The sequence below is a fragment of the Pinus tabuliformis genome, chromosome 7, assembly GCF_031772625.1.
Source record: "Pinus tabuliformis cultivar Carrire ecotype Pingquan chromosome 7, CPIR1, whole genome shotgun sequence".
In the NCBI taxonomy this organism is placed as follows: domain Eukaryota; kingdom Viridiplantae; phylum Streptophyta; class Pinopsida; order Pinales; family Pinaceae; genus Pinus; species Pinus tabuliformis.
The window spans coordinates 1,444,195,713-1,444,215,516 of record NC_142293.1 but is presented as its reverse complement, the minus strand read 5'-3'; the positions used below and the strand labels follow the sequence as shown (position 1 = coordinate 1,444,215,516).

The window sequence follows — 19,804 nt, the reverse complement described above, 5'->3', positions numbered from 1 at the left end:
ACGAGTATTGGTGAAAAGAAAGTGCACGGTGGTGCCGCACCTCGCCGACATGGTTGAAAGACCACCGTAGGCTTGGGGGCGTGACAGGTGGTATCAGAGCAGATATCCTGGTTGAGACTTGAACAAGGTTCAGGTGTTGAAGCATTAAAGCTGATACACACCTTGAAGGTGGTATCAGAGCTCGGTCTAGAGCTGGTGAGCAGGGTTTGCTCGTGACAAGGTACTGCAGGTGAAGGAAACCGTTTCACACGAAGTGGAACAAGGGTTGGTTCTATTTGCAGGTGACTTGGTGAAGCTGTTGAATGGTTGAAACTAGATTGCAAAAGAGCAAGAAGTTGTTAGAGATGGCAACTGAATCTCAGGCTGGGTCTAGTCACACGATGAAGGATACTACTCTTGGGTTCATTGAAAAGGTGATTGAAAAGATGGAGGCTTTGGAGACTTCTTGGGACAAGAAGATGAACTTGCTTTCTAAAGAGCAAGAGACCAACTTGAAGACCAAGGAAGAACTTGAACAACTCCGGGTACAACATGATGAACTCCGAGCACAGTATGAGTACATTGATCTTATGTGTACACAACTTGAAGTAAGGGTCAAGGAGGTTGAAGAATCAAGGGATCAAGGTCTTGCAGAGATCGTGAACTTGAGGAAAACTCTTGACACAGCCAATGATGAGATAGCGGTGTTGAAGAAGGCAGTGAGGCACAACTCGGGTGGAGGAGTACCTCATATGAAGATCAAGGAACCGGAATCTTATGATGGCACAAGGAATGCGAGGACTCTTGGCAACTTTCTATGGGATATGGAGCAATACTTGGAACGATTGGGTCTATCTGATGATGAGACAAAGGTCAAGGTAGCTGCTCAGTTCTTAACAAAGGATGCTAAGATGTGGTGGCGAAGGAGGTTAGATCAGATTGCCAATGGTAGTGCTGATGACATTACTTCGTGGGATGACATGAAGAAGGCTTTGCAGACTCATTTCAGTCCTCAGGATGAAACATGGGAAGCAAGGACGAAGATTAAGTACATAAAACAAACCGGAAGCCTACAAGCATATCAGCGGGAGTTTGCAAGTGCAGCTCTGGAACTTCCTGACATGGCGGAGAGGGACAAGGTGTTTAACTTCATTATCGGGTTGAAGCCTTGGGCACGCAATGAAGTGAAGAGGCAGAAGATTAGGACACTTGAAGAAGCTTTTGTTGCTGTTGACAGGTTGGTGGAACATTATGATGAAACTTCTGATGATAAGAAGAAGAAGTTTGAGAAACCAAAAGAAAAGAAGAAGGAAGATGCTTCGAAATCAGATGATAGTTCGAAGGCAAAGAAACCTTTGAAGTGTTGGATTTGTGCTGGTCCACATACGGTGAAGAATTGTCCTTCTAAACCAAAGGTGGCTGCTATTGCACAATCCGATGGAAAGAATGAAGGTGCTTCTGTGGGGATGATGCAGATACTTGGTGCTTCTGCTACTACAGAGGTAGTCTCTAGGAGAGATCCTGAAAGAAACAGATTGGAGTATGTTCAGATGAAGGTTGGAGGTGCTGATGTACTCACTATGGTAGATAGTGGGGCTTCTCACAACTTCATGAGCGAAGATACTGCGAGAAGGATTGGACTGAAATTTGTACTGGTGAAGGCACAAATGAAGACAGTGAATTCTCCTCCTATGGGGATTCTTGGTATAGCTGAGAAGGTGGAAACTACACTTGGTGAATGGACCGGAAAGGTGGACTTCACTATAGTGCGGATTGATGACTACGAAGCTGTATTGGGGATGGAATTCATGAAACAATTTGAGGCTATGGTTGTACCACATTTGAGGAAACTCTACATTTATGATGGAAGGGAAGATGTACCCATTGGTGTTCCAACCATTGGTGTGACAAAACCTGATCATAAATTAGGAGGAATGCAAATGGAGGATAAGGAGAAGGTGAACAAGCGGTTGTCCACTGTTGAGGCAAAGCTTGTGGAGCAGTCATTGGTCATTAGATCACTTTCAGATAGCATCTTGGATTTGTCAAGAAGGCTAGAGCTGGTGGAGGATTATGATGATGATGTCGATGAGGTATATGTGAGGCCGAATATCCAGAAGGAAGACCAAGAAGCATATCTACAAAGGATGGAGGTTGAGGATCCTGATAGATGGATTGAGTTGATTAGTGAGGGAGAGCCTTCAGGCTCTACTCCCTCTACATCTTCTTAGATGACATAGAAGATGGGGCTCATTGTTAGCTGCTCATGGCAGTGAGTCCTTAAACATGTTGAGCAGGTATGATTGATGGTGCAGGGATGGCTTGGCATCAAGCATCATGACATGTTGCAGATGGATGGAGTTTCCATGGACCTGAACATGGGATTATGGATTCTTGATGAGTCGAGGATGTGGCAGATGTTTGAGGAACAGTTGATGAGGACATGAGGATGTTCACTCTCATGGATTGAGCGTGATGGTTGGATTAGCTACCCAACTAGTTCAGACATGGGGTTGCGAAGTGTACAGAGAGGTGTTGGAATTATGCTGGAGTATCATGACATAGGTTCACATGATGATCATTGAGATGACTATTGATATATTGTGGAGATGAGTTGTTGACACATAGTTGAGGTGTGTTAGCACTTGTTGATATATCATGGGAAATTTTTCACATGGGGATGATGACATGATTGGGTTGACACATTGTTGCGATGAACATGTAGCTTGAGTTGGAGGGATTAACCTTCCATGGTGGAGAGCAGCATGGGGAGATTGTGACAAGGTGGTAGATGATCATGGACATCTATGGCATACACTAGTATGGAGTATCTTGGTGACAGAGGTGACATGATGGAGATGGAGCTTTATATATGTTGCAGGGATGTTTGCCTTATATGGAGGAGTCTACATCATGGTTGATGATGATCTTGGTGGAGAGCTACCGAGATGGTATGTTGTCGAGGACGACAACGATTTCAGGTGGAGGAGGATGTAAGGCCTTCGCGACTCGGGCAGGCGTGCACGACGAGCGGACGGTTAACGCGACGGGCGGGCGCTCCTTGCACGACGAGCGGGCGCTCCGTGCACGACGAGCGGGCGCTCCGTGCACGACGAGCGGGCGAACGATATGCGACGGTTCTCCAGATATGCGACGAAGTGCGACAAACGACCGAGCCACTTGTGACAAAAGGTGCGACGATATGGAGGGCGCACGAATACTTAGCAAATAATGCGATGGAATGAAAGGAATTTATACCACGCGTTGGAGAGAATTGCATATGGGAAAGCCGACTTACACTTGGGCTTAAGTGTGGGCGTTATGACATGTTTTATGGGGTCGGCCTTAAGGTTGACACCCCCTTTACATTTGAGCTGGCTATCATATATATACGATGGCACAAAGCTTCATTTGGACATCGAACAAGAGCACTTCGCATAGCTATCTCTTCTACATCGAGCAGGGGTAAAAAGGGCGCAGTTAAATGCGCATATCTCATGCGCTTAAGGGAGAAGTGCACAGGTTTTACCAGAGCTGATTGTGGGTCGATAGAGTACGGTTGTGAGGTGATTTTTGTGCAGAATCGAAAGGATGAGTTCTTGGTGTCTCGGGTGAGCACCCTCCTACCGTAAGAGGTTGGCACATGGTTGTAAAAGGCTGTCTTTGCCTTGATTGTAAATATTTCTAAGTGTTGGCTTGAAGTCTGTCAAGCACACTTGTATGACGTATTGATATAATATATTATTGTTGGGCAGACTTGTTCGGGAGTTGCCCCTCCCTTTATACTTGTGTGCAATTGTTATTGTTCTCGGTTTAATTGCATTTGGATAATGAATGAGTATGGGCTTCATTAAGTATAAAGGATAAATGCATTTTACTTGGTTGCGAAACACAAACTAAGTAAGGACAAGTGAATTAGGCGTAGTCCATGTGTACGAGTATTGGTGAAAAGAAAGTGCACGGTGGTGCCGCACCTCGCCGGCACGGTTGAAAGACCACCGTAGGCTTGGGGGCGTGACACTACCGATGTGGACGACCGACAAAACCGACCAGCACATTTTTTTTCTTTTCCATATCTCCTTTTATGGAATGAATTTTTCCAGCCTTGTGTTTTTTCCTTATCTCCTTTTATCGAATTGCACTTCTTGGTATGAACACCCCCATTTCCCTTTCTGTACTAGTTTAATTATTTGACATCTATGCGCCATTTTTTGATAATGGATTCTTATCCAAGATGACCAACCACTTCTTTCTCTCGGGTCCTTTCACTTTCTTCATATTTATCGCTACCCGATTTCTCGTCCTTTTTCTTTCAATTATTTCACATTGACTTCTTGTAGTTTGTATATTGAGATGCCTTCATACTTACTTATTTCTGTGCCATTTGAGGATATTTCTTTACCGAATTTCTTGTATACGAAAATATGAATAAAGTGATTTAAATATTTTTTCCTTCTAATCTCGTTGATTGGTACATAGAAATTTTGGTATAGAGAAAGTGAAAATGTATTTAAATGATTTTCTTTAGTTAATTCATATGTATAAAAATAATTGGTAGATAAATATTATAAATATAAATATATATTAAAGCAATTACATTAATAAATATGGTTGATATATAGTAATAGGTTTATATTAATCATATGCACAATTACATTAGTAAATTTTGATAAACATATGTGGTAACGATTTAATATTAATATTAATTATTAAATAATAATAATAATAATAATTATTATTATACCGAAAGTTTTTTTACTTTTCATAATATGGAACAGAAAAGCCCAATTTCAATTAATGGTATGAATCTTAAGATTTAGTATATTAAATTTCAAAATTAATATTATAAACTCTAATATTAATAATATAAACCGTAATATTATAAATATTAAGATTAATATATTAAATCCGAGGATTATACACCTTAATATTAATACATTAATATTATAGAATCTTAACATTATAAAACCCAATATTATAAACCCTAGGATTAATATTATAAATCATGAGATTAATATTAAGCCCTAGGATAAATATTATAAACCTTAATATTAATATTATCAAACTCTAGGATTAATACTAAATCCAATATTAAACCTGAATTTTGAAATGTCTCAATGAGACTTTGAATAAATTGCAATGTATTGTAACATTGTGACAATGATTGTTACATTGCGACAATGCTTATTACACTACAATGTTGAATAAATTTCCATACGATTCCAAACCTGCAATATTAAACCAAATATTATAAATCATATGATTACAATTATAAACCCTAAATTTATAAACTCTGGGATTAATATTATAAACCATAAGATAAATATTATAAATTTTAAGATTAATATATTTATTAAATTAATATTATAAATGTTAAGATTAACAAATTTAATTAGATACATTGTTATCAATTAAATATTAAACACTATACAACAAGTCTTTGTTAAATATTACATTATCTCTATGTGATAAATAAGATAAAAAGATGATAAAATAATAATTAATCTTTGTTGAATATTACATTATCTCTCTGTGATAAATAAGGTAAAAAGATGATAAAAGAATAATTAATCTTTGTTGAATATTACATTATCTCTATGTGATAAATAAGATAAAAAGATGACAAAAGAATAATTAATAATTAAACTTTGTTGAATATTACATTATCTCTATTGTAGAGACCAACCCTATACTCTTTTTTTTTAAATACTAAAAATAAAACCATAAGAAAATAACATCGGGAACTCAAAAATTATTAAGCATTATATAAAACTTTTTTGAATTTCACTTTATTGAACATATAATCTAATTTACATGTTATTAACTAAAACCATAATGAAGTCATACAAAAGAATTTTATAAAGACATAGGTACCGTTCACCAAGAGACGAGATTCAAACTTGTCTTCCTGCTAGTTGCCCTCCTTTGTTGTCGGTCGCCTCTAAGTGTGAATGTCGATGTGCTTAATCTGAATGCAATAACCCACTGGTTAATCTCCCAGCCTACTCCTTGGGTACTCTCATTCTTCGCGGACCCCCGAGCTACAATGGGGTTGTACAATGAAGGAATGTATTAGCTGGTAGAGGAGATCACTTTTTGGCTCAAGAGTCCCCTCTCTAAAGTCCTCTACCTCACCAAACTCACTATAGCTCGTAGTAACTACTCTGACATAGTCTCATCCATCCAACAATAGGGTAAAGAAAAAAATCCATTCTCCCATGGCCTGCCCCTTCTTTTATAAGAGTCCTCATAGGTGACACTCGGAATTTCATGCATAATTAATTATTTTTGATAATTCAATAGTTTGATTATTTACCCACCCATGTGTCACTCTCTCATCAAGGGTCTCCAAAATTATTTACTTAAATTTTAATTTAAAACTAATATTTTTCCTCACCTCAACAAGATTCCTATTTCTTCTCTTAGTTGTCTCTTGATCCCCCTTTTTACTCTTTAATTTGTGTTCATTACTAAAGTCAATTGATAAGCCAAGATTCGATCCCCTATCTACTCCCTAATTCAACTCAATTTATCTTTTAGATGGATATTCTTATGTTGGTTGTTGCCACCTGGGGGTTCTCTAAATTTCTCTAAAATTTAATTTATTAATCTTATTTTAATTCACCATCCTCTTCTTTTAATTAGGTTTAACTTTTTTAGGATTAATATTTAGCCTTACATTTATGTCCCTCTTTCGCATTAATACCTAATTAAACTACATTATCTACCTAATATTTTCCAACATGGGCAAGGTAGAGTTTTTAAGGTAAAATATTTTATTGCTTCCTATGATTCTCTTAACCCAAGTTTTATTCTTGATTTAATTACCTCGGTTTCTAACATCATTTACCCTTGATGTGAATTTACCTAGTTTTTATATCTTGATTATATTTATTAATTTATCTATTTTTAATGATTCCAGGGGTGCCAAGTTTGGTCGTGCCCTTCAAGAACTTCCCTTGAAGTTCTAAGAGTGTCATGCCTAACAGTTTATTTGTGATGCCAAGGGTGCCAAGTTGGTCGTGCCCTTCAAGAAATTCTCTTGAAGTTCCAAGGGTGCCACGCCACTTGCCCTTCAAGCATTCAGTGGCTACGGGGGGAAAGTATAGGTGCAATGAAATAGACCACTATAATCTCTTATGTTGCCTGCTATAGTGAGACTAATGGTGTCGGGGATCAAGGAATCTACCTTGATGTGCGCCCCCTGTTAAAGTCCTCATGAGCGACCCAACATTGGGACCTTCCCTCATGACATCGTGATCTTCCTAGCAAAGGTGTTTCAACCTTTCCAACCCAAGTCATGGCGGGAGTGCTAGTGGGTGAGATCAGGGACACTGTCCTACCCCTCCCATGCAGTTCCATCCAATTGTACAACCCCATCACCCATATGTGAGTCATTCGGTCAAGCAACTAATTTGTGTCTGTAACCACCAACATATCATCAGAGTATAGATAAACATATATAGCAGGTTTCAAAATTGACTTAGAATTTCAAAGACTATAATTTTTCATCAAACCAGGTGTCATCAACTCGTCATATGTGAGTGCCTCTGGTGGTTTCCTGCCATACTCAATAATCATCAATAACAAGGTTTCTCAGTGTTAGTCATTGTCATAATAGCATCATCAACATCACCTAGTCATTCACATCATTGTTCATTGTGAACCAGAACTAATGCAAATAGGTAATTTAGGGGACACATCCATCATGGCTATCATTATCATAATACATATCCATCAAAGCTATCAACATCGTAATATCAATAGAAAACATACATATCCATCAAAGCTATCATTATCATGATATCAATAGAGAGCATCCATATCTTTTACTGCTATCATCATCATAAATTCAATAGAGACCAAACATAACCATTTCTGCTACAATCATCGTAATATCAATAGAGAACATGTATAACCATTAATGCTACAATCATCATAATACCAATAGATAACATATATAACCATTAATGCTATCTTCATCATAATATCAATGGAGATCATACATAAACATTACAACTACTAATATCACAACCACTAATAATAGAGTCGTGTCTGGATCCTCAACCTAAGGTCCTCAAAGAATAATGTGTGGGCCTTAGGGCTAAATAAATGTTAATGTCATATCACTATCAGTCAACTAGAATGAGACACTACATCTATGTGATAAATAAAATAAAAATATGACAAAAAAATAATTAATCTTTATTGAATATTTCATTATCTCTATGTGATAAATAAGATAAAAAGATGACAAAAAAATAATTAACACTTAATCTTTGTTGAATATTACATTATCTCTATGTGATAAATAAGATAAAAAAAATGACAAAAGAATAATTAATAATTAATCTTTGTCGAATGTTACATTATCTTTATGTGATAAATGAGATAAAGAGAATGTTACATTATCTTTATGTGATAAATGAGATAAAGAGATGACAAAAGAATAATTAACTTATTAGATAATTTTTAATATCAATAAATATTGATTTAATCAAACAGATGGAGCATGTCCGAATAAAATTTGGACAATAAGTATTGAATTCATCACTCATTACTAGTGTGAATGCAATACAATAGAGCATTATTATAATTATTTTCTTACCAACATTAGTATTGAGAGACAGATATTAGGAACATTAAGAAGTATTAAAAAAAAACATCAAATGTTAAGAAGTATTAAAAAATTTGTTTTTTTTGTTTTTTTCCCTCTGAATATGCGACAAGTAAAAAAAATAAGAATGAAAAATGTGAAGATATGAGAGAGAATTAAAAAAAAATGAAAAATGTAAAGATACGAGAGAATTTTTTTAAAAAATTATGAATTTTAGTAATTTAAAATTAGATTTTAAATATATTATTGAGAAATTTTATAGTGTTATTAAAATTAGTAAATTTGAAGAAATTTTATAGTGTTATTAAAATTAGTAAATTCAGAATTCAAATTTACTTTCCAAAAAAGCAAAATCAACTTAAAATATCGAAAACATTCATTACTAAATTAAAAAATTATTAAAACTATAATAACCTAAATTTTACCATCAAATATATTTAAAAAATTAGCTATTCATGTACATGAACAGTGTGTGTCTTGGTGGAAATAGAAGTGTATATGTGGAACATATTTATGATAGTTAATAATTTGCGTAAATCATTAATAATTTTGGCATATAGTTGGGATATAGGATATGTACAAATATATTTAAAAGATTAGCTATTCATGTATACGAACAGTGTGTCTCTAGGTGGAAATAGAAGTGTATAGGTGGAACGTATTTATGATAGTTAATAATTTGCGTAAATCGGTAATAATTTTGGCATACAGTTGGGATATAGGATATGTACTGATTTGTTGGAACTTAGACATGTTGTTTAGTTTGTTTATCTGTAATTTTAATCGAAGTGTTTCGAAATTTGATAAGTAAATTGGTTATCAGAGTGTGTGAGATTGATGAGATGGGGTAGGTTGTTTTTCAATTATTATTATTATTATTTTTTAAATTAGTATAGATTTATTAAGTATAGGGTAAGTTGTTTTTCAAATATAATTATTATTATCTTTTTATTAAGTGTTAAGTATTGAGAAAATCAGATATTTTAAAAATTTGAAAAATTTCTAGATATTTAATTTTATTAAGTTTTTGATAGATTTATAGTTAAGATGGATTTATACTTAATTTTAATAATATTATTTATGTTTATATAAATTTTACGTATACACATATATTCTCATTTTACTTTTTTGAAATTTTAATAATACACATAATTACATGTTTTATTTTTATTTTTAAATTTGATATTTTAATGAGATATGCATAAGATTTCCCTGATGGGGGTGTTGAACCGAGTGAACGCAGTCCCCAAAGGAATGTGTGGGATATGATGCAGGGCGCGTGGCCGCAAGAGCGAGGACCTGCCTCCTAGTCCTCTCCAAGCACCTTGAGTACGAGGGAGTTTAAAGAACCTTGTGTGAAACATCTATTCACATGGTATTATGTAGGTGGTGACATCAATGGAGAGTTAATGGACAGTGGAACAACCCGTTATCACCCGGGTGATGCCTGGCTATGGTATGCAATTAGCTTTAAGAGTTGTGGAGTCTAGTTATGCCAAGAAACTTGGTATGTGAGTTTAGAGTGGGTAAACGGTTGTTTCCATTCACTTGGTTTGGGAAAGGTGGTGTCCGAGCCACCGAAGTTCCTTCCTGCATTCACGGGGGTCTACCTTTGACAATTGCTGGTTTGGTTTGCGAGTTAAATCTGTGGAATAGAGGAGTCGACGAGGAAAATTGGTTTTACTGGAGCAGTGCTGGTTCAATAGGGGTCTAGGGATTCTCCTGCTGCGCAATTGGAGTATGGTGATTTTCTCATTGAATTGGAGGGATAAGGTCTTAGTCGCCCCCACTGGTGCTTTCGCCGGGGCCATTCGGGCTTGGTGGCGTCTGTGGGGTGGGTGCATTATTCTCTGGGTGGTCGTTTTGTCTTGCGGGTGACCTTCTCAGGGTGGGTGTCAAATATTGTTGTGGTTGTGGTGAGTCTAAGATCCTTGGAGTCTGTCTTGGAGAGACTAGAGGTGGTCTTGCTGGTAGGAGGGGTGAATTTTCCCTCAATGCAATTATTTTGTGGTTTTAGGTGGATCAACATGCGCCCTGCTCCTCGCATGTCTCATTCTTCATCGTGCGTGAAGCCCAATTTGAGCAGTCCAGAGGGAGGTGTGAGCCTAGTTGGCTCCCATCCCCAATTGTTCAAGTCGTGGTGGCTCTAGAGGGGATCGCTCGAGCTCGGCAACCTCAACGGGCCACGAAGGTGGTAGAACGAGAGGCAAACGTCGGGGGCGCTCAGAGGCAAGGGGTGGCAGTGCCCAAGGAGGTTCGATCGACGGTCGAGGGGGCCGCTCGCAGCAAGGTTAGCATCGCGGCAAGTCGGCTTGTTGTAAAGGAGTGAGTCGTCAGGGGGTGGCGTGTTGTGTGGGACGTGGGCATCAGCAAGTGTGTTGCATGGAGCGCTGTTGGGACCTCATTCAATCAATTCTGGATTGAATGGAAATTGCGGAGCGAGTGAGGCGGGAGGAGCACGCAAAGCTAATTGCAACCTTGAACAAGATGCACTACTTTCAGTGCCATACTTAAGAACGTGTGGTGGTCGTCTGGCGAGGCCAAAACATGTTATCTGAAAAAGTTGAAAAGCTTGAGGCCTAGATGGCCCATTTCGAAGAGCACGTTCAATGCTCTTTCCACCCTCCTCCGCCTCCAGGAACAACCCTAGACAACCTAGCTTCCCTCAATTCTGACGACTAACATGATTACATGTGTTTTACGTATCTTGTTTGTTTTTCTATTGCACTGTCATTTGCTGTCAGCAATAGTCAACAAACCTGGTTGGGGTGAGACTACCTGCATTTTACTTTTGATGTACTCTTTTTTGGAAGAATGAATAGAAACTCGATTTACAAAAAAAGAAGAAGAGATATTTATAACATTAATCATATATATATCATTCAATGCAATGCAAAGTGCGTAATTGATGGTAGGCCTCTATAATGGCTTGTGGATGACTACATAGGAATCGCTGAAATTAGAAATTCCAATCACTCAAACCCTTTGTAGGTGGCGTTTATATTCACTATCATTAAATTAACCCTTCTTGACATTTTGCGTGAGTCTCAAATCAACTCCAAATATCTCGTCTAAGTCTCTTTTTTGTTTGCGCAACTCTTTAAAAACAACCTCATATTATATATTTATATATTATCACAAACACTTTAAAAATATTAATATAATTGATATAGTCGAAAACTTCATTTGTATTTATCACAAAAATCATTAACAAATCATAAATAATAATAATAATAATAATTATTATTATTAAATAATAACACTAATAATATTAATTAATAATAATAATAATAATTAATAGATAATAATACTAATAATAATTAATTCATTTTTATTTGAAATTAATTAAATATTATTGTAATCTGTTAAAAAATATAAATATAGTTTTTATAAATGTAAAAATAATTACATTAATAAATATGATTGACCATGATTAATGAATATAATTGCCCATGATTAATGATAAAAATAATTTTTGTTACCATATAAAATTGAACCAACCATAAGTCCACTAAAATTATATATATTTATGTAAAATCCATTTTGGATCCTATGCTTTCAAAACCTCTTTATATAACTAACCTCCATAGACATATAGGCATAATTCCTTGTGGCTCTACGGCACTGGGCTGTGGGTCCCAGAAGAGTAAGTCGGGAGTCGGGATCGTTTGAGCTTGCACTTCATCAACACACCAATCGCCATCGAGCCCAACTATAGACGGTTCCGGCTTGACCAAAAATCATAGGTCAGAGGTCGGCTTTACCTCCTCTCACCACGCCAATACCGACCGTAGCGCCCAAAGTCAAATGTATATATCCTCGCAACTTCGCCAGCGCTGGACAAAGCTCAAGACCCGACTATGAAGTCGGAGGTCGGAGAATGGTTCTCCTCTAATCTTTCCCGGGGCTCCGACCTTTTCCTCACGCCGACTGCACTACCTAGATTCTTCGAACTTGATTTCGTGTTGGTGGGACAGGTTTCGCACTTCTTGGGGCTTGATTTCGTGTTGGTGGGACAGGTTCTGCACTTCTTGGGTTTGCCCAAGTCAGCGGGTGGCTCCTTCTCGTGACTTTCCACTCCTGCTGGCTCCTCTCTATTTAGGCCCCACTCTTTTGTCGCTGACCAACACTATTTAGGCCCAACTCTTTCGTAAAATGAGAAGCCTCAAACAAAAGTAACTAGCATTTGCACCAGATGTTGCAAAGGAAACGCCGTAAGGCATAAATTGAAGAACGCAAATACAACAAAAAAAAAACTTTCATAAAGAATAAAAATACTTATAATGAATATATTATTAGATATTCCTATATATTGCACTATATATTAGCCCCACTAATTGTTTCCCTTTCTTAATGTAACCTTTCACCACTATGGTCACTATAATATCAAATACAATATGTGTCTTAACCAAAAACCATTATGAAAGTCAAAATACTTATATGTCCCATATCCCATATAAAATAATATACTTTGATCACTCTTGGAGAATTACAATCCCTTCCAAAATGCAACTTCTAACCACTATTACCATTAAGAAAAAATGGCATTGATTACCTTATAATCCTTAAGGGACTAACTCTAATATTAAGTAAACCATAGTGCAATATGATTTTTAACACAATGAATTCTAGAAATTATGACCCCTAGTACACTCTCATCATAAAGACATTGTAACTCCTAAAATGTTACAACACATAAACTTTAATACCTAACACGTTAACTATAACCTATATGTACTTAAATTGTCTTAACATAGTGAAGGTAAAGAAGAATCAAGTGTGGCTCCTTCAAATTGAATCCCATTGAAGGGGATATAAAAAATGTTGACTATTATGTAGATGATATTTTGACTATTGACATTGAGCCCAAAACCATTTTATGGGAGAATCAACCTATGGTAATGATGTTGATGGGTACTCATAATTCTCCCATTAAATGGTATAATGGTGGCCTACATTTTGTAAATAATTTAAGGTCTTAATGTTTGTAAACTAATTCTCTTTAATGATAACAACCTCCATAATGTAATTAAGGTAAAATAATAAATTATTTACCAGAGCATTACATGTTAATCTTACTGCATTCATCATTTAAACATATTTAACCCAAACACTTGATTAAATAAAATATTTTTTGAAAAAGAATGTGTCAACATATCACAAAAATGTACTCAGGTACCCCATCTGCAAAAAGCCATTCACTGTTTCATGAAAGTTTAAAATGTAAAATGTTTAATAGTCGCACCACATTGAGCTAGATTTCGCAATCATATAAAAACTATAAAAATGATGTAGTGTAAAAATAATCAGAAAGAAATCATTTTTCTCAATAGGTGATTTTCCAAAGATGGGTGTCAGAAGCAGCTGCTCCTAAAAACCCTAAGCTATTCTTTACCAAAGGCTCCCAATCCGAAGTTCTCCGCACAATTGGAAGTATCCCAAACAAAGGAAATAACAATAGCCACAGAGGAGAAACAAGAAGAACCCACTACCATGAACCCTCCACTCTACCCTGAGGGCTAAGCCGGGCAACAAACCCAAACACACAACCCCTAGCAATGGATGTCGCAAGAGTTAAAAAGTACAGGACATTTGTCAAACCAGGCACGTTATTGCATCCCTCTTCCCTAATAATGCATTGCTTGATGGCATCAATTGTATTCAAAAGGGTTGCCTGATAGCCCTCTTCCGATTCAAAAAACTGATTCCCATGCTTGGCCTGCAGCTCACCAAAGGATCGACAAGGAAGCCTGGAACCCACTGTTAATCCTGTGCCGAAATTCAAGATGTTTTGGGAAGAGATGTCGTCTACTATAATCACAGTCCTGTCATCAGGGCACCATAGGTCCCTGAAGGATTTATCTGAAGGAGATGGGGATGGCCCAAACCTTGTAATGATTCTCGTTTTCCACTCTGACTCGTCTTCCAAAGACTGCAACTCTTGTGAAATCTTCACTGCTTGGGCTGGAGATAAGACCCTGGCTATGTCAATAACATTGGTGAAGTTGTTGGGTAGCTGAAGGTCTGGGACTTGTATTGCTTTTGGCTCTTTTGAGGCCATGTTGGATTGAAAGTCTGAGTTCAGGATTTGGGTAATTGCTAAAGATGGTGTCAACTGCACTTGCTGAATCAGAAAGGTGAACAAGAGCATGGATGCCATTGACAGAGTTTGCTTACCCACATCCTTGAAAATGTTGTTTTTGTGCTGTGTGCATATATCAACTGGGAAATACCCAGGTTTTTGAAGGTGATCTGAAAGGGGTTGAAGTTGTGGGTTATTGAATCGAGTGTACATTGACTGACAGAGTATGAGTGTTTTATGCGATTGAAGGTGGGCTTGTAATTGAAAATGGAGAGGAAAGAGAATGACTTAAAAGAGATAACGCAGCAGGAACTGAGTGGCATTTTAACTATGGGTGTAGAAAGACTCGGAATGCTCTTGATGGTTGCTTGCTGAGGCTTGAGCTTGAGTTGCCATGAGATACTGGAGATGGGTCTGATCACAAAAGACCGAATGCACCAAAAATCTGAGCCACCTGATTCCACCTGTAAGGCCAGGCACACACTAGAATGAACCAGTAGAGTTTCGTAAGATTACTCAAAGATGGATGAATACTTCCTGATAAATCATTTGAATTCATGTCCATACCAAAATCAACAAGGATTCAAAGTGTTACATTCATTGAAAATAATCTATGACATCCAACTGAATATTTGATAAACAGGAATATTTTTAGTGGAATTTTACAGAGTGCGATGGTGTTTGAATTTTAATAGAAAAGAGAATTTTTATACATGTTGTTACCCAGGATCAAAACAATTGACATTCTGAAGGGAAAACTATTTTCTTAATGTGATTAGGTTGATAATCAAAATGAAATTCTTCGTCTTTTGTTGGGAGAGACACTTTGTAAATAATGTACCAATTCTCTTTAATGTTAACCACCTCCATAGTGTGATTAAGTTAAAATAATCAATTATTTACCAAAGTATTAAATTTCTAAACTAATTCTCTTTAATGATAACCACCTCCATAATGTAATTAAGGTAAAAATAACTTATCAACATAATTATTTTAAGAGAAAAATCAACCTAACACATACAAGTCATCATATAAATTCAGAGGGAGGATTCTGAATGCATTACTTACCAAACGTATAAAACTAATCATTTTGTGTCAGCTTAAAGTCATTTTTCTGTAGTCTCCACTCAGCTCCTATGCTGTTATGTACCACAAGAACTCTAAACAATCGATATAGACACAAATTCCAGGGTAGTTTCTTTATCATCAATGAAGCAATCCTTTTTCCAGTGTTCAATATTTCTTTCATGCGCCTTTTTAAAAGCAAGATCGTATTCAATTGACAATAACAGAGCACAACACTCAACACACACAGAATACAAACAATACACAAATTCATTCACTCATTTATTAAAGACAAAACGCCAAAAAAAATGATGGAATGCTACAAAAGTAACGCAAAGATAATTCATTCAACTGAAAACTAAGACTTGGTACAAAGGTCAAACTATTTTACAGCAGTTCTTTAATTTTCTACAACACTGGTTTCAATTGAAAACCGAGACTTGGAACAAAGATTCAAATTGTTATTCAACAATTCTTTATTTTTTTACAGGACTAGTTTCAATTGAAAACTGAGACTTGGAACAAAGAATCAAACTGTTTTACAATAGTTCTTTATTTTTATACAGAACTGGCTTCAATGTATGGAGCAAAGTAAAAAGGAAGAAAATGAAGTAACAATTTTAGAAAGAGGAAAAATTAGAACGTGACAGGATGTTGAAAGCCAAATGTAAAATAACAAGCGTCTTATCTGATATCTATAAGATTATTCATCCCAGGGGTAGCTCTCAGAGATGGATTTAACCTCGTGAACTTCTTGGTCCATATGAATTTCACATGGCAAGTAAAACCACATGAGCTATCCTAAAAATTTCAAACCATTTATATATAACGCATAGGAAATCTAATTCATGTCTAGCAGGACTCTTTTACAATGCTCAGCCCTGTGTCAAAAACTTAAATTTAATCATACTATCATCCATTCTCACTATTTCATGTCACTTGTATCTGAAAGGCTATCTGTTGTTTTAAATGTGGTACAAATTATATTACAGTTCACAAGCTACCTGCCACATGGTCCTGGCCCTCTATATATATATATATATATATATATACCATTCAACTCATCCCAACTTCCCTTATCTTAAAACATAAGGTGTACTGTAACAGAGCTTCCAGGCCATTAGGAATAGGCCTAAACGGTGATTGAAGTGCAAAAGTACCCTGTTTTAACTTCAGAGTCCATCTGCTCCTGCCTAGTCAAATTCCTGCGAAAGCACCCTATTTTAACTTCAGAGTCCATCGACTCATGCCTAGGTAAATTCTTGCAACTGGCTCTTAGGATTGCCAAAGCACCGTTCCTCCTCTCTTCCAAGGTTGCAATTTCCTTAATATACATTTTTTCATAACTTTGCCTGACCCAAAATTGCTAAAAGAGAAGAAATAACTGCTCATCCTAGATAGAACATCTCTCTTGTTTTGATTCCTCTTTTATGTCAATCTTGTTCATTTACTGATCAGGAAAACACATTCTATAAATTACATTCTATAAAAATTAAGTCATGAGTTGAAAGGATCACGAATCAGTGGCTATAACCTAGAAAACATAAACTGATTTCTGTGTTTCATGACAGTAAAAACAAATGCTGCTGCATAAGGATGACGTGATTTTCCAGATATGCATAATAGCATATCACTAAAAATAAGGAAAACGTGTAGTTCAGTAACTACAAATAAATTCTACAAATGTGTGAATTGATAGTTAAAATGAAAGTGGAATGACTCCTTTAGCACAAAACCATGATACATGGAATTCCAGTTTTTATTCCAGCAGGTTACAATGCAGTTTTTCCTGAAATAAACGGTAAGCAGATTTTATCTATATGGTGTGAAGAGTAAATATTCTATTGTATGTTTGATTCAATTGATGTTTGTGAGCAACAATTTCCAAGTACTGTTAATTCTTTGTGTGTATACTTCCCACGGGTTTGAGCGTTTCATTATTTCTGCAATGATATGCACCAAGGCTTTAAGATCATACCATGTCCATTACTCAGGATCAAGCCGATTATCTTTTGGTATACCTTGTCAATTTTCTAACTTGGAAACATCTTGGGGTGAAGCATATGTATTTGCAATGACCTCAGATTGTTGATGTTTTGGAATCGTGATAGTGCCCAGTAAGCTAATCCAGCAATAAAGAACCAAAGGCTCCCAATCCGAAGTTCTCCACACAATTGGAAGTATCCCAAACGAAGGAAATAACAATAGCCACAGAGGAGAAAGAAGAAGAACCCACTGCCATGAACCCTCCACTTTGCCCTGAGGGCTAAGCCGGGCAGCAAACCCAAACACGCAACCCCCAGCAATGGATGTCGCAAGAGTTAAAAAGTACAGGACATCTGTCAAACTAGGCACGTTATCGCATCCCTCTTCCCTAACAATGCATTGCTTGATGGCATCAATTATATTCAAAAGGGCTGCCTGATAGCCCTCTTCCGATACAAAAAACTGATTCCCATACCTGGACTGCAACTCACCGAAGGATTGACGAGGAAGCTTGGAACTCACTGTTAATCCTGTGCCGAAATTCAAGATGTTTGGGGAAGAGATTTCCTCTACTATAATCACAGTCCTATCATCAGGGCGCCATAGGTTCCTGAAGGATTTATCTGAAGGAGATGGGGATGGCCCAGACCTTGTAAGGATTCTCGTTTTCCACTCTGACTTGTCTTCCAAAGCCTGCAACTCTTCTGAAATCTTCACTGCTTGGGTGGGAGATAAGACCCTTGTTATGTCAATAACATTGGTGAAGTTGTTGGGTAGCTGAAGGTCTGGGACTTGTATTGCTTCTGGCTCTTTTGAGGCCATGTTGGATTGAAAGTCTGAGCTCAGGATTTGGGTAATTGCTAAAGATGGTGTCAACTGCACTTGCTGAATCAAAAAGGTGAACAAGAGCATGGATGCCATTGACAGAGTTTGCTTACCCACATCCTTGAGAATATTTTTTTGTGCTGTGCATATATCAACTGAGAAATAGCCAGGTTTTTGAAGGTGATTTGAAAGGGGTTGAAGTTGTGGGTTATTGAATTGGGCATACATTGACTGACAGAGTATGAGTGTTTTATGCAATTGAAGGTGGGCTTGTAATTGAAAATGGAGAGGAAAGAATGACTTAAAAGAGACAACGAAATAGGCACTGAGTGGCATTTTAACTGGGGGTGGAGAAAGACTCGAAATGCTCTTGATGGTTGCTTGCTACACAAATCAAAACGAAATCTATTCTCTGTTGAATGTAACTAAAACCAGAATAATAGAATAACAACTCAAATATGGATGAATACTTCCTGATAAATCATTTGAATTCATGTCCATACCAAAATCAACGAGGATTCAAAGTGTTATGTTCATTGCAAATAATCTATGACATCCAAATGAATATTTGATAAACATGAATATTTTTGGTGGAATTTTGCAGAGTGCGATGGTGTTTGAATTTTAATAGAAAAGAGAATTTTTATACACGATGTTACCTAGGATCAAAAAAATTGACATTCTGAAGAGAAAACTATTTTCTTAATGTGATTAGGCTGATAATCAAAATTAAATTCTTCATCTTTTGTTGGGAGAGACGCTTTGTAAATAATGCACTAATTCTCTTTAATGTTAACCACCTCCATAATGTGATTAAGGTAAAATAATCAATTATTTACCAAAGTACTAAATTTCTAAACCAATTCTCTTTAATAATAACCACCTCCATAATGTAATTAAGGTAAAATAATCAATTATTTACCAGAGCATTACATGTCAATCTTACTGCATTCATCATTTAAACATATTTAACCCAAAAACTTGATTAAATAAAATATTTTTTGAAAAAGAATGTGTCAACTTATCACAAAAAAATACTCAGGTACCCCGTCTGCAAAAATCCATTCACTGTTTCATGAAAGTTTAAAATGTAAAATGTTTAATAGTCGCACCATATTGAGCTAAATTTCACAATCATATAAAAACTATAAAAACGATGTAGCGTAAAAATAATCAGAAAGATCGTCTTACAGTGATTCGAAAGATTTCAAGATTGATTGGTATCCAAAACATAATAACTTAATTAATTA

At 36.4% G+C, this 19,804-nt stretch overlaps 2 protein-coding genes across 2 annotated transcripts; both read right to left on the bottom strand.

The window, feature by feature from the left end:
- Positions 1 to 14,084: 14,084 nt before the first annotated feature.
- Positions 14,085 to 14,657, bottom strand: LOC149253117 (thylakoid lumenal 15.0 kDa protein 2, chloroplastic-like). Its single transcript, XM_089454377.1, has one exon. The coding sequence runs from the start codon at positions 14,655 to 14,657 to the stop codon at positions 14,085 to 14,087; it is 573 nt and encodes a 190-aa protein (XP_089310503.1).
- A 3,111-nt stretch (positions 14,658 to 17,768) lies between these two features.
- Positions 17,769 to 18,551, bottom strand: LOC149253116 (thylakoid lumenal 15.0 kDa protein 2, chloroplastic-like). The gene has a single exon (XM_089454376.1). It carries the CDS (start codon positions 18,549 to 18,551, stop codon positions 17,769 to 17,771), a length of 783 nt encoding a protein of 260 aa, XP_089310502.1.
- Between the last annotated feature and the right edge of the window lie 1,253 nt (positions 18,552 to 19,804).